Raw genomic sequence first — 15,577 nt, 5'->3', positions numbered from 1 at the left:
CACACACACACACACACACACACACACACACACACGCATGCACGCACACACACAAGACCGCACACACACACAGAGTACAATGTATACACAGTAAGCATATATAAAATAGTACATGTCATTTATTGATCACCTAATTAGAGACTTGTATTTAGAGCATTTGAGGTATCGATATATCTTTGTTTCTATTTTTTATCTTGTCTGTCACAAGTGAAGACATGGGCCACTAACTACACTTTCCCTCATTCAACAGTATTTCATACATAATAAGATAAAGATGACCATCTGCCTTTGGCTAAGAGTACTGCAGTGATGGAATACTTAAGTTAAAGCACCAATAATCCTACAACAGTAAAAGTAAATAGTATTCAATATAGTTGTATGAGCTTGATGTAGTATGCAGTATTACAGTAAAAGTACTGCAGTATTATGAGTGATGTAGTATGCAGTATTACAGTAAAAGTACTGCAGTATTATGAGTGATGTAGTATGCAGTATTACAGTAAAAGTACTGCAGTATTATGAGTGATGTAGTATGCAGTATTACAGTAAAAGTACTGCAGTATTATGAGTGATGTAGTATGCAGTATTACAGTAAAGGTACTGCAGTATTATGAGTGATGTAGTATGCAGTATTGCAGTAAAAGTACTGCAGTATTATGAGTGATGTAGTATGCAGTATTACAGTAAAAGTAGTGCAGTATTATGAGCTTGATGTAGTATGCAGTATTATGAGTGATGTAGTATGCAGTATTACAGTAAAAGTACTGCGGTATTATGAGTGATGTAGTATGCAGTATTACAGTAAACGTACTGCAGTATTATGAGTGATGTAGTATGCAGTATTACAGTAAAAGTACTGTAGTATTGTGAGTAATGTAGTATGCAGTATTACAGTAAAAGTACTGCAGTATTATGAGTGATGTAGTATGCAGTATTACAGTAAAAGTACTGCAGTATTATGAGTGATGTAGTATGCAGTATTACAGTAAAAGTACTGCAGTATTATGAGTGATGTAGTATGCAGTATTACAGTAAAGGTACTGCAGTATTATGAGTGATGTAGTATGCAGTATTGCAGTAAAAGTACTGCAGTATTATGAGTGATGTAGTATGCAGTATTACAGTAAAAGTACTGCAGTACTATGAGTGATATAGTATGCAGTATTACAGTTAAAGTACTGCAGTATTATGAGTGATGTAGTATGCAGTATTACAGTAAAAGTACAGCAGTATTATGAGTGATGTAGTATGCAGTATTACAGTAAAAGTACTGCAATATTACAGTAAAAGTACTGCAGTATTATGAGTGATGTAGTATGCAGTATTACAGTAAAAGTACTGCAGTATTATGAGTGATGTAGTATGCAGTATTACAGTAAAAGTACTGCAGTATTATGAGTGATGTAGTATGCAGTATTACAGTAAAAGTACTGCAGTATTATGAGTGATGTAGTATGCAGTATTACAGTAAAGGTACTGCAGTATTATGAGTGATGTAGTATGCAGTATTATAGTAAAAGTACAGCAGTATTATGAGTGATGTAGTATGCAGTATTACAGTAAAAGTACTGCAGTATTATAGTGATGTAGTATGCAGTATTACAGTAAAGGTACTGCAGTATTATGAGTGATGTAGTATGCAGTATTGCAGTAAAAGTACTGCAGTACTATGAGTGATGTAGTATGCAGTATTACAGTTAAAGTACTGCAGTATTATGAGTGATGTAGTATGCAGTATTACAGTAAAAGTACAGCAGTATTATGAGTGATGTAGTATGCAGTATTACAGTAAAAGTACTGCAGTATTACAGTAAAAGTACTGCAGTATTACAGTAAAAGTACTGCAGTATTATGAGTGATGTAGTATGCAGTATTACAGTAAAAGTACTGCAGTATTATGAGTGATGTAGTATGCAGTATTACAGTAAAAGTACTGCAGTATTATGAGTGATGTAGTATGCAGTATTACAGTAAAAGTACTGCAGTATTATGAGTGATGTAGTATGCAGTATTACAGTAAAAGTACTGCAGTATTATGAGTGATGTAGTATGCAGTATTACAGTAAAGGTACTGCAGTATTATGAGTGATGTAGTATGCAGTATTACAGTAAAAGTACAGCAGTATTATGAGTGATGTAGTATGCAATATTACAGTAAAAGTACTGCAGTATTACAGTAAAAGTACTGCAGTATTATGAGTGATGTAGTATGCAGTATTACAGTAAAAGTACTGCAGTATTATGAGTGATGTAGTATGCAGTATTACAGTAAAAGTACTGCAGTATTACAGTAAAAGTACTGCAGTATTATGAGTGATGTAGTATGCAGTATTACAGTAAAAGTACTGCAGTATTATGAGTGATGTAGTATGCAGTATTACAGTAAAAGTACTGCAGTATTACAGTAAAAGTACTGCAGTATTATGAGTGATGTAGTATGCAGTATTACAGTAAAAGTACTGCAGTATTATGAGTGATGTAGTATGCAGTATTACAGTAAAAGTACTGCAGTATTATGAGTGATGTAGTATGCAGTATTACAGTAAAAGTACTGTAGTATTATGAGTGATGTAGTATGCAGTATTACAGTAAAAGTACTGCAGTATTACAGTAAAAGTACTGCAGTATTACAGTAAAAGTACTGCAGTATTATGAGTGATGTAGTATGCAGTAGTACAGTAAAAGTACTGCAGTATTACAGTAAAAGTACTGCAGTATTACAGTAAAAATACTGCAGTATTACAGTAAAAGTACTGCAGTATTATAGTGATGTAGTATGCAGTATTACAGTAAAAGTACTGCAGTATTACAGTAAAAGTACTGCAGTATTACAGTAAAAGTACTGCAGTATTATAGTGATGTAGTATGCAGTATTACAGTAAAAGTACTGCAGTATTACAGTAAAAGTACTGCAGTATTACAGTAAAAGTACTGTAGTATTATGAGTGATGTAGTATGCAGTATTACAGTAAAAGTACTGCAGTATTATGAGTGATGTAGTATGCAGTATTACAGTAAAAGTACTGCAGTATTATGAGTGATGTAGTATGCAGTATTACAGTAAAAGTACTGTAGTATTATGAGTGATGTAGTATGCAGTATTACAGTAAAAGTACTGCAGTATTACAGTAAAAGTACTGCAGTATTACAGTAAAAGTACTGCAGTATTATGAGTGATGTAGTATGCAGTAGTACAGTAAAAGTACTGCAGTATTACACTAAAAGTACTGCAGTATTACAGTAAAAATACTGCAGTATTACAGTAAAAGTACTGCAGTATTATAGTGATGTAGTATGCAGTATTACAGTAAAAGTACTGCAGTATTACAGTAAAAGTACTGCAGTATTACAGTAAAAGTACTGCAGTATTATAGTGATGTAGTATGCAGTATTACAGTAAAAGTACTGCAGTATTACAGTAAAAGTACTGCAGTATTACAGTAAAAGTACTGCAGTATTATAGTGATGTAGTATGCAGTATTACAGTAAAAGTACTGCAGTATTACAGTAAAAGTACTGCAGTATTACAGTAAAAGTACTGCAGTATTATGAGTGATGTAGTATGCAGTAGTACAGTAAAAGTACTGCAGTATTACAGTAAAAGTACTGCAGTATTACAGTAAAAATACTGCAGTATTACAGTAAAAGTACTGCAGTATTATAGTGATGTAGTATGCAGTATTACAGTAAAAGTACTGCAGTATTACAGTAAAAGTACTGCAGTATTACAGTAAAAGTACTGCAGTATTACAGTAAAAGTACTGCCACTGACTAAAGATTTTCCCAGTCAACTAATAGTCAATAGTTCCAGTCATTGGTTGGATAGTCGTTGCACGTTTAATGATCTTGGCTATCCAACATTAGAGCCAAGCATGCTAAGTGGCTAATGTTAGGCTGACTTTACATGTTTCAGATGATACGTTGTGTTTCAGGTGGATGAATGACAGGTAAATGTTTGCCTGCAGAGTTTGCATGTCACCTTCTTGGGCTCATCCATTCCACTCTCAAAATGAGTGAGGCAGGTTGCTGCAGCATCAGCATTGTTACAGGTGTTGTACTGGACCATTGTGATGAAGAATGAGCTCTCAGTTTACAAGTGGGTCTATGTTCCAACCCTCACCTATGGTCACGAGCCTTGAGTAGACTGAAAGTGGTCAAGTGGTCAAAATGAGTTTCCAATCCCTTAAATGCACCTCAGAGGAGACCAGAAGTGAGGAGAGAGGAGGAGGAACCACAAGTGTATGTTCTGCCAAAGTTGTTTTCACTGGATGACTCCTTTGTCTTTACTGACTGGTCTAACAAAACAGTAAAGCCATGCTCTTAAAGTCTGTGTAAAGTGAATTCAACATTTTCTTCTAAACACATTAAATAGGTCATAAATGTATTTTTATAAAAGGTGTAAAAAGCATTTCAACCATTTAGATTTGAATTGCGGAGCTAGGCTTCACAAACTGTGTTTCAACATTTCTGTGTTCAGGATTTAGTGGGTGGGTCTGAAAATTATAAACCCACCCCTGCTGCTGTAGAGGTATAAATACATTCAGCACACACTACAACTACTACAGTCTACAGTTAGCCAGTTAGCTGAGTTAGCCGCCGAGCTAGCCGCCGAGTTAGCCGACAAGCTAGTAGCTGAGTTAGCAGCAGAAAGCTCTCAAACATAGTGTCCACTCCCACAGCGTTTGGAAGCAGAGAAAGAGCCACAGAGTTTTACACAACTTTGAAGCCTAATTTCATATATTTGGCGATTTTTTTAATTCTTACTTTACACGGACTTTAATGTTCATACAGTAAAAATATTATATGCGTGTAGAATTTGAATCATGAATGAATAATAAAATACATAACTTTGTTTATTTTTTTCTTCATAAACCAAAAGGCTTTTCTTCTTCTTTTCTATTTGATATACATCTTGGCTCATTCAGGAAAAATATAGGCCTACAGCTGCACATTTGTGAACAATCCTGAAAAGGTTGTCAGACAGTTGACAGTTGTTTTTATCGCTCTGTTTTCAGAAATAAACAGATTTTAAATAGTTGATTTGTGGTAATTCCATCAGTCATAAAGCACAATCCACACAGTGTGTGTGCAAACAAGTGCTCCTTCTTCAAAGAGAAACACAAATGCTCAGTCGCTCTCACAAAAAAACACACAAAACAAAAAGAAAAGTAATCTGGGAACACATTAATAAGGCACAGAAGATCAACACACAATGCTCAAGTAGCTTAGAACAGTCAATAAGCCTTTTGGGTTATGTGTTACAGCTGCCAGGGCATGATACTATGGCATCTCATAATAATAAAGCACCATCATATCACCTTTTCACAGGTTGGGTCAGATGCATGTGCTTCTCAACTGAACAATTCTTATTATACAATAGTTTACTGACTTCTTGAGGTCAGTGGGAACATGTAGTGAATATGGAGCTGTCATCCACCAATCAGAAGATTAGCGGTTTGATTCCCGGCTCCTCCAGTTCACATGTCAATGTGTCCTTGGGTACTGAAACCCAAATTGTTCCCTATGGCTGCAACAAAGGTGTATGAATGTGTGTGAATGTTAGCCTCCTCCTGATGAGTAGTTGGTGGTGTCGTCAGTGTATGAATGTGTATGAATGGGTGAATGTGACATGTAGTGTAAAAGCACTTTGAGTGATCAAAAAGACTAGAATAGTACAATATAAGTACAGTCCATTTACCATTTATCATTTTATTTAACACTTAAGTTGATATTTTGATCTTGTCACCCTACAGTTACTTACATTACATTCAGCAGTTACTGATCAACATGATCATTCATTTGGATTCATGTTTCTGTCCACCTGCTGAATGTAAGTCCAATATGCACTCACTGTTTTTAGAGAAATATCAGGCTCTTTAGCTGCTAAATATTCCACTATGTTCAACAGCTAGTCTACGTGTCTGATGTTTGGTGCTGAGCAGGTAGTGTACAGTGGCTGAAAACGCACACACATTACACACTGACTGATTTGATACATTGTTATTATGGAAAACATTGATTATAGGCATGTATACGCTATATAACTGTAGTTGGACATGATTTGTTTCTATACCAAAATCTAATTTTGACCTTTAGTTTGCTTGGCAGGTGTTCCACATGAGTCTGAAAATTAAAATTCAACAATTTCAACTCATTTTTTCCATGCTGGCACAATCTTGGCTGAAGAAGAACTGTCCCTGAGTTATTGGGGATTTTGAAAGACTCCTTTTTAGCCAGTTATTGCTGAATATCATCCAAATAATGGGCAGTAGTTAAAATGGGGGGTAATAAAAATCAAAAGGATTTTTTACTTGTTGTGTACATGTGGGAATATATCAACATATCTTGCTGTGTTTAGTAAAAAGATGGGCCTTGCACTGCATCTTTGCCTCCATAGGTATGTGTGTGTGCATTATGTATGTGTGGATATATGGAGGTGTGGCTGTACTGCGCACATTTATTCAATATACCATAGATATGCTAGTACCAGTTAAACAGGTAATTAATATAGCTGCTATGGATCACCAGAGTTATTTGTAAATCCATCAAGATCAAAAAATATTCATGTTTTATTCATCTCTATAATATTAAAGAAATTATAGGCTTTCACACACTTTCCATCACAACTATATACTTAGTCCCTCCCTTCCTCTCAGTGACCTTTGTCCCATGTGTTTGTATGTGTCAGTACAGAGCAAAAAGTGAAAAGCACTAACCAGCCTGATTCCCCACTTAAGACTCTTAACATAGTTTGAGGATGAGGATTATAGGAAATGCTAATTCCAATTCCAACATTTTAACAATTCATGCCTGGTTCCTCTGTATTTGTTGTTAATTGATGTTGAGCCAGTTTAATGCAGCGTGACAATGGAGAGACAGGAGCCAATAAGACTCACTTTTCTGCAGACGTTTTGACTTGTCAAAGCAGGAAAAGCACAGGTGGAATTAATGACATGAATAACGGCTGCATTCCATTTCTGAGCCAGATCTGGTGCTTTCATGCCCACTTAGTGGCATGGCTCACTGGGACAATTAATGAAATGGAGCCATTGTTAACATCAATTATTCCATCTGAGCTTGTCCTGAAGTCAAACGGGTCTCTAACCGAAGCTCAGTGAGTGTCTGTATGATACCCATTATTTGATATTCCACCAAAAAAATAAATTTTCACAGGTAATGTTCATATCAAAGTACTTTTGAGTGATAACTGTGAGTCACAAAACACCATTATTTCTTGACAAAGGAGCAATATTTACAGAGGGTCACCTTTTTTGGCACTTTCATCCTCAGTGTAAGTGAGGATATCTTTGCTATCCACTTGCGCTACAACATTGTACATAACTAATAAAAGAATATCTTATATCTTATATTTTCCTCATGTGCAGAATACATTTGTCTTGATGTTATGGGGGTAACTCAGTTGACAACCGTGACAACTAAGTTACAATGAGTCAGTATACTGTATCCAAATACTAGCATCACTATTTCACTTTTTTTTTAAACTTCATCATTCATCAATAGTTGTACATTAACAGTGGAGGAAGCGACTAATGTGAAAGGTGTCATTCACAGAAAATTATCACCTGACGCTGCTTCCTCTCAGCTCTTTTGTGCCTCAGTTGATTCCATCACTGGTGGACAGTAGAGACACATTGCTGTTTACGCCTGTCTCTATGCATCTCAAGCTGACCACTTGTGTCCAGAGGGTTAGGGTTAGGGTTAGGGTCCATAAGGAGGTTAAATGGCCCAGCTCATAGACAAACACCAGATTGTTTTTTACTGTGGGCTAAAGAGCTAATAAAATGTTGCAAGAACTAATATACATGTAGGAGCTATTCCAACTGTTCAGATTACTGCAACCATGTACATCTATGCTCATCTTCATTCTTTCAACCGTTTACCAAAACAACCTCCACGTCCTGCATTGATGACATATTTTCCTAATACGTCCTGGCTGGGGAATGCATCAGGAACATTAGCATTTACAATACAGAAGATACCCTAACCCTAACCCTAATCCTAATCCCAACCCCAACCCCAACCCTAACCCTACACCTAACCCTAACTCAGCAAGCGGTTAGAGTGATTGGAGACTCACACTTCTATTTAGTGCTATCTATTTCTAATCAGACCACTTGAGACTCATGTTGATGCCAGGTGTAAACACAGTGTTAGAGTCTTTTAGCTCACTATTTTGAGTCACTATTCAGGGAATGGGTTTCAGGGAAAACACTCTGATATCCCACTGTACACTTCTCAGCACCAAACAGCAGACACACACAGTTAGCTACTATAGCTGGTGATCAAAGTGGAGCATTTAGCAGTTACAGATATGTCTCTAAGGAGTTGTTATATTAAATCAAAGCCAAGAAGTAAAGTGAATATTGAACACAAACACAACTCTAAATAGATGCTAATGTTGCTCTGTGTCTGCTGGATGTGTAAATTGTTTGCCATTGTTACAGCTTGATCTGCTGCTTCCAAGCAGCCAAGAAAAAATCTATTAATTTATTCATTGGACAGCAAGTGAGTTCTGGATACAGACGCTTCATCAGACTGTGACTACCAAACAAAGAAAACACTGAGTCTGACTATTATTTTCCTTGTTCTTACCACTGTACAGATTGATTGACTGATATACTGTACTTATGCTTAAGTTTAAGTTTATATGTTCTCATACAGTTCAAACGAGCCAAGTCAAACACATATTGTTCATATAGAAATATATCAAACAGCATTATTACTGTCAGTTATTGAACTATTTAAGTTCACTTAAATCTGAATTGAGATTCAGTGCTTTCTGTGTGATATGTGTAATATGGATTTTAATACAGTGCTGGTGTTTTGTTCTTCATTTTTCAAACGTCAGAGGTCAAAATGTTGGTTTTATATCAACTTCAAATGAAAGTTCAAATGAGAAACATCTTGTCGGTGGCTCAGCCAAAAGGTCGAGCTTTGAAATGTGGCATGACGGTGATGTTTTCCTCGTGTTCGTGTGATTTCGAGGACCCAGTCCAAAGCAAACCAGAACAAACATCAGAAGGCACAAGATTCAGTTGAGGCTTCTTCTGCTCATTTGACTGTCTGTATTATTTCACATCTTATTTTATTTAATCAGCGTGGATTTTAGCATTGTCAGAATTGAGTCTTCCCTGTTTACATGCACAAGTAAGTCACTCCCACATGTGCACCCAGTCATTGTGCAGGTGCATCTTTTATCATTCTCATTTATTAAGATAACAGGAAACAACATCATTACAAATGTATTTGAAAGCCAAGCTCTTAAAAAAATGATGAAGGAGCATGTGGGTCCAATGTTCCTTCTGACATCTCTACATTTTTGACCACCACATTTCGACATGATGGCCAAATACTGATTTCAAAGCTTTCTTAAAAGATCAAAATCAGCCCAACCTTTAACTAGTGTAGAACACACCCCCCCCCCACCACCCACCCACCCAAAAAAAAGCAGCTTTGACTACAGTACATGTATTAGTTTATCTGTTATTTTTCAAATACAGATTTGGTGGAGCTGTTATCAGGTAACATGTCAACTTTTCAAAAACAGCCTGACCTCTGCACTATTTTACTCTTTTTCTTCTTCAGCTCATTGAAAAACAGAAACATGTCCAAAGCTGCTGGTGTTTTTATCCATGATCAAACTTCTCCTTGTCAGTGCAGTGAGGTCATGTCCTCTGTGCTTTAGTTGGAGTGACTTTAGTTCTATCTCACATGATTAATATATTGCAGACAGGTGACAGTATTTTTAAACTCAGTGCATTCAAATTTGACAACTTACCAATACAGTGAAATAAAAAGATCCAGTAGTCACCATAGTTTTCTTCTTTGACAGGGTTGCAATCACATTAATTGTTAATAAATCAAAAATACTTGGACTATTTCCTGGCTATGATCCTGACTATTATTTGCATATATTTTAGAACCATGTCTTTATGGCTTGAAATAGATTTTTTTTTTGTAGTATGATGTTACTTTTACGCAAGTCAAAGATTTGAGTACTTTATACATGGCTGCCAACCTCTTCCTCCATCACCATCATCTGTGTGTTCAGGGCAGTCACAGAGAGAGAGAGAGAGAGAGAGAGAGAGGCGCGCGGGGGGGGGGGGGTGGTGGGAGAGAGAGAGAGAGAAGGAGCAGGAGCCAGACAGACCCACAGTAATTATGGCACCTGTACTGCCTCTATTGTAGTAGGAAAAAAACTTAAAAGGAAAGAAACGGAGTAAAGACGAAGATCACTTTAAGTCATCGTCACCTTCTCCGGGATCTTCCAGGTAAAACCAAAGATGGTCCTGATGAGAATGATGCTGTCGCTGTTCCTCTGCCTGCTGCTGGCGTCCGTCGGCTCGGGCTGCGGACCGGGCAGAGGATACGGGAAGCGGAGGCCCCCCAAAAAGCTGACACCGCTGGCTCTGAAACAATTCATACCCAACGTGGCGGAGAAAACCCTGGGAGCCAGCGGCAAGTATGAAGGCAAGATCAGCCGCAACTCGGAGAGGTTCAAAGACCTGACTCCCAACTACAACCCCGATATCATTTTTAAAGATGAGGAGAACACGAACGCAGACCGGCTCATGACACAAGTAGGTAACAAAATGGATTTTGTCCCATGGCTTTCTGTTGGAGTTGATTAAATGTGACAATCAGGACAGATGAGTGACAGTTGGATGTGAAGCGGTACAAGAGCACAACGCTCTGTGTCTAACTGGTGAAACGTGATTTGGTTTGACTCCAGTCGACCGTGATGAATGAACTCATCAATTACTGTCCGCGTGGAGATTTTTGCCATTATGCAACTATCAGTGACTTCAGAATATGTCAAAGGAAATATCAAGTCAATAAATCTACTACTCCCCTTCTTCATATTCTACATTTGCACATGGCGCACGAGATTGCGCGTGAGATTCGTTTACGTACAGAACGGTGAAAGCTTATATTAGAACAGGTTTGTGTGTGTGTGTGTGTGTGTGTGTGTGTGTGTGTGTGTGTGTGTGTGTGTTTGCGTGCGTGCGTGCGTGTTGGAGTTGAACAGTAAGATAAATAGTATGGAATAGTATGTAAAAAGTGGAAAACTGCGCTGGATATGGCAAAATTAGACCTATAGGTGCGTCTTTCTCTCTCCCTCCCTCTGACACACACACACTCTCTCTCTCTCTATCACTCTCACACGCACACACACACGCACACACATTTCTGTTGTATAATATGACCAGTAGGTATGTGATCATTCATTATTGCTCTTGATAATGTAATATTGAAGCTTTGCACCTTGTCTGACCTGACAGTAGAGGAGGACTGAGAAGTTCAGGGCCTCCAACATTTTTAGATTTTTGTCACTAGCTTCCTCATCTCAACACAAGTTCAATTTCCTGTATTATTATTTTTCCTATTGCATACAAAACCTAATTTTGTAAAAACTTGCATCGTATTGTCAAGTCAGACAATGTGGCACGTCAGTAACTTCCCCTTTTTTATCATGAGCACTTCAGAACAACTTTACATTCATATATATATAGTATATAGATACTGTATCTATCAATGGTAAATGGACTTTACTTATAGAGCACTTTTCTAGTTGTTAAGACCACTCAAGGCACTTTTACACTAAATGTCACTTTCACCCATTCACACATTCACACACATATTCACACACTGATGAGGAGCTACCACGCATGTCAACCTGCTCATCAGGAGGAAACCAACCATTCACACACATTCACACACCATTGACACAGCAACAGGAACAATTTGGGGTGAAGTGTCTTGCCCAAGGACACATGGACATATAATAAATATCATGCAATCTGGGCAAATGCAACTCTACCTTGTATTTCCCCACTGTGAAACTTTCCCCATGAGAGACCACTATTTATTTCCACCTGGACTATTAACAGTCACACAGCTTTGATTCTTCTTAGGGTTACTTTTTTACTATTACAGTTCAAATAAGAGTCATGTTTTACTATTTAATACAAAAACATTGAGGTACATGGCTAAAATATTATTTTAAATATATATATATTATTTTTTTGCCAGCTAAGCTTGTATGGATATAGATAGCAATAGAAATAAATTTACCATGGAAAATGAACCAGGTCATTTCTACCAACTTCTGGTGTAGACAAATATAAATCCTGATAGAAAAGCAAACATTTTTAGGCAGATATAGATGGTGGTTAATGAGCAGTGTATGCATCATCATCTATCATTAAAAGTTGTAGTGAGAATGTAAAAATGATGTGCCCATTATTGTAAAATTTAGTGAGGGGACTACAGGTAATTTTTTTTGGGATAGCTTTCAGATCTGAAGATTTGCAGTGTCTCTAAACAAACTGCAAATAAATAAAATAAAAGAGGATGAAGCTAAAATAACCAGATATATCAGCATCTCACCCTGACCAACTAATATCAGCATGCTGACCTAATGATCATATGTTTACAGTTAGATAACATAATAACAGCTGATTACAACTCATAACTTATTTTTATGATTTTGTCAGCAGATTATCAGACATGTTGGAAACGAATGTCTAGTTGCATCAAACTTATAATGAAGAAAAAGAAGGTGAACATCTGTTCATTCACAGTTCACAGACCTATATCCAGTTTGACTTTGACATACTGTCCTTACTGTGATTGTTTGCACAGTTGTCTTGTGTAATGAGTAGTAATGAGTTAGTAACATTTCAGTTGAAGCTCATTTTCAGTTTGACCTCCAATGTTGACTGTTGTGGGTTTTTTTTCTTGATTGACTTCTCATCGAGCGATGCTACTGTATCTCAGCTATTGGTTACAGTGTTATTATAACCACAAAAGAAAGATGGACAAACGATAAAAATAACATCTGATTATCATTACTAACCCAGCCAGCATGTCCGGGTGGGCCCCATAAGGGTTAAATTTGGGCTGCTGAAGTGGGTTTGTCCGTAGTTTCCCTAGTGGCTCCACCTTTGTTTGACCATGTAGGGGTGTAAGTAAATGGATAGTACTTATATAGCACTTTTCTAGTCATTATGATCACTCAAAGCACTTTTACATTACATCTCATTCACACACTGATGACAGGAGCTACCACACAGGGTGCCAACTTGCTCATCAGAGGGAAACTAGCCATTCATACACATTCAGCAACGTATTACAGAGTTAAGTCTTGCCCATATCGACATATGGACTGCAGGAGCCGGGAATTGAACTGTCTAGCTTCCAATCGGTGGACGACCGCTCTACCTCCTGAGCCACAGCCACTACAGTGGGTTCTGACTGGACATTAAATGGGGGCCATTTAGCCAGCCCGCATGGGCTTTAAATGTTGGGCCCATGTTTCTGAAACAATATGGGTTTACAGATTGTCCTGTCCTCACTCAGTACCCACGTAGCCTGCATTTAACCCATGTGGGGCCAACATGGACATGCTGGCTGGGAAGTGTGGAAATGTGTCATTTATACTATAAGCATTAATTTAAGTAATCCTCTCATGACATGTTTCTCCCTTTTCAGAGGTGTAAGGACAAACTGAACTCTTTGGCTATTTCCGTCATGAATCAGTGGCCCGGGGTGAAACTCCGGGTCACAGAGGGCTGGGATGAGGATGGCCATCACTCTGAGGAGTCTCTGCACTACGAGGGCCGAGCAGTGGATATTACCACCTCAGACCGGGATAAGAACAAGTATGGCATGCTGTCCAGGCTGGCTGTGGAGGCTGGCTTTGACTGGGTTTACTATGAGTCCAAAGCCCACATCCACTGCTCTGTGAAAGCAGGTGGGTGGAAAATATTTGTAATTATGTGGAGACCTTATAGATAGTCACTGAATTAGACAAGACACATAAACAAATGTTTTAATTTTTGTCATCTGCTACAAGGTCACATCAAACATATTCTCACATGGTAACAGCATCCCTTTATTGTTTATGTCTCACAGCTAGTCATTTAGTTAGGTATTTGAGTTAAAGCCATTGAAATCACCCCAGGAATTACAATCATATTGAACAGTTTTGTAGTTCAGCAGTGCCCTTTATGTGGTGAGATAGTAAAGGCGTGGATACTCAGATGGTGGATGATGTTTTACAACCCATAGAAACCTATTTTGTTTTAGTTGCTCAACCTTAACCATGAGGTTAAATGTGGGTTCCTTTGCCCCAACACTCCAAAGAGCTGCAAGTTGACAGACTGGACTCTTGACTTTAAGCTATGGGATAGGCTCTAGCCTTCCAAAACCCTCCATATAACTAAATATAATGGATGGATGGATGGATCCTTAACCATACTTTAACCATAGTTAACCCTTTTTGCCTGAGGAATTCTATCACAATCCCCTTAATCTCAAAATAATAACTCAAAACAGAAAGCACAGACATCATACACACACACTGTTAAATTCAGCAGAACCTACCTTTTACAAAGATAGCTATTATTTGTTGAGGAGAAGCATCAGTAAATCCACCTTGAAATCATAGAAGATGCTCCTTAAACCTTTAAGCTACCAGTGAACAGCAAACCACTCCTGCTTTTGAGGAGAGACTGTCCACGTCCTCTTCTTCACTATGATCATGTCTTCACGTCTTCAGGCATTGCTATTTGGATCAAATAGGAACACTTTTGTAACTTGCTCATCTATTAAACTAATTCTTAATTTATTATTGTTCCTATTATAATTCATGAATATATTGATTGTTACAGAAAATTCTGTGGCAGCTAAGTCTGGAGGTTGTTTTCCGGGTTCTGCTATGGTGATTCTGGCAGATGGAAGGAGTAAACCACTGAAGGAGCTCCAGGTGGGGGACAGGGTGTTAGCTGCTGACCAACAAGGAAATCTCCTTCCCAGTGACTTTCTGATGTTCATGGACCAGGACCGACAGATTAAACGACAATTCCACGTCATAGTGACCGAGGAGCCGCACCGTAAACTGACGCTGACTCCTGCTCATCTCGTCTTTGTTCTGAACAACAACAGCACTGACAGAGGTGACACCAGGGCCGTGTTTGCCAGTAATGTAAAACCAGGACAGCGGCTTCTGGTTGTCGGGAACGACCGACCCGGCCACCTGATCCCCTCAACAGTGAGACAAGTTTATGTGGAGCAGCATGAAGGCTCCTACGCACCTGTAACATCTCATGGAACCATCATAGTGGACCAGGTGTTGGCCTCCTGTTATGCAGTTATTGAGGATCATCAGCTTGCACACTGGGTATTCGCTCCAGTACGACTTTGGCGTGCTTTCTCGTCACTGGTTGGAATGGTGAAAGAGCTCAGCAGTGTGCACCAAGCTGACGGTGTCCACTGGTACCCGGAGCTCCTCTACCACGTGGGAAGTCAGCTTCTGGACAGCGGTTCTTTTCACCCACAAAGCTGAGATATATCATCTGGTTTAAAGACTGTACATTCACACTGCAGTAGAATATCATATTTTGGTCTAATCTTTTCCCAGGGTTAAACATCAAAATATCTGACTTTTGTGTGTGCCTGCTACTGTAAGCCCATAGAAGCATGCACTCCAGAAAAATGTATCACTTCTAACACATCTTCTTTGAGGCAGAACACATATGTATTACTTCTGAAA

At 38.2% G+C, this 15,577-nt stretch overlaps 1 protein-coding gene across 1 annotated transcript; it reads left to right on the top strand.

Annotated features, from left to right (window-relative positions):
• The first annotated feature begins 10,304 nt into the window (after nucleotides 1-10,304).
• Nucleotides 10,305-15,370, top strand: shhb (sonic hedgehog signaling molecule b). Its single transcript, XM_053330166.1, has 3 exons — nucleotides 10,305-10,601; nucleotides 13,516-13,777; nucleotides 14,697-15,370. The coding sequence occupies exons 1-3, from the start codon at nucleotides 10,305-10,307 to the stop codon at nucleotides 15,368-15,370; spliced, it is 1,233 nt and encodes a 410-aa protein (XP_053186141.1).
• The last annotated feature ends 207 nt before the right edge of the window (nucleotides 15,371-15,577 follow it).

The sequence above is a fragment of the Scomber japonicus genome, chromosome 12, assembly GCF_027409825.1.
Source record: "Scomber japonicus isolate fScoJap1 chromosome 12, fScoJap1.pri, whole genome shotgun sequence".
In the NCBI taxonomy this organism is placed as follows: Eukaryota; Metazoa; Chordata; class Actinopteri; order Scombriformes; family Scombridae; genus Scomber; species Scomber japonicus.
The sequence above is the reverse complement of the archived record's forward strand: the minus strand, read 5'-3'. Positions and strand labels throughout refer to the sequence as shown.

Coding starts and splice junctions, on each gene's coding strand:
- shhb (XM_053330166.1), top strand. CDS start 10,305: ATGGTCCTGATGAGAATGATGCTGTCGCTGTTCCTCTGCCTGCTGCTG. Junction 10,602..13,515: donor CAGACCGGCTCATGACACAA/GTAGGTAACAAA, acceptor CTCCCTTTTCAG/AGGTGTAAGGACAAACTGAA. Junction 13,778..14,696: donor CCACTGCTCTGTGAAAGCAG/GTGGGTGGAAAA, acceptor TGATTGTTACAG/AAAATTCTGTGGCAGCTAAG.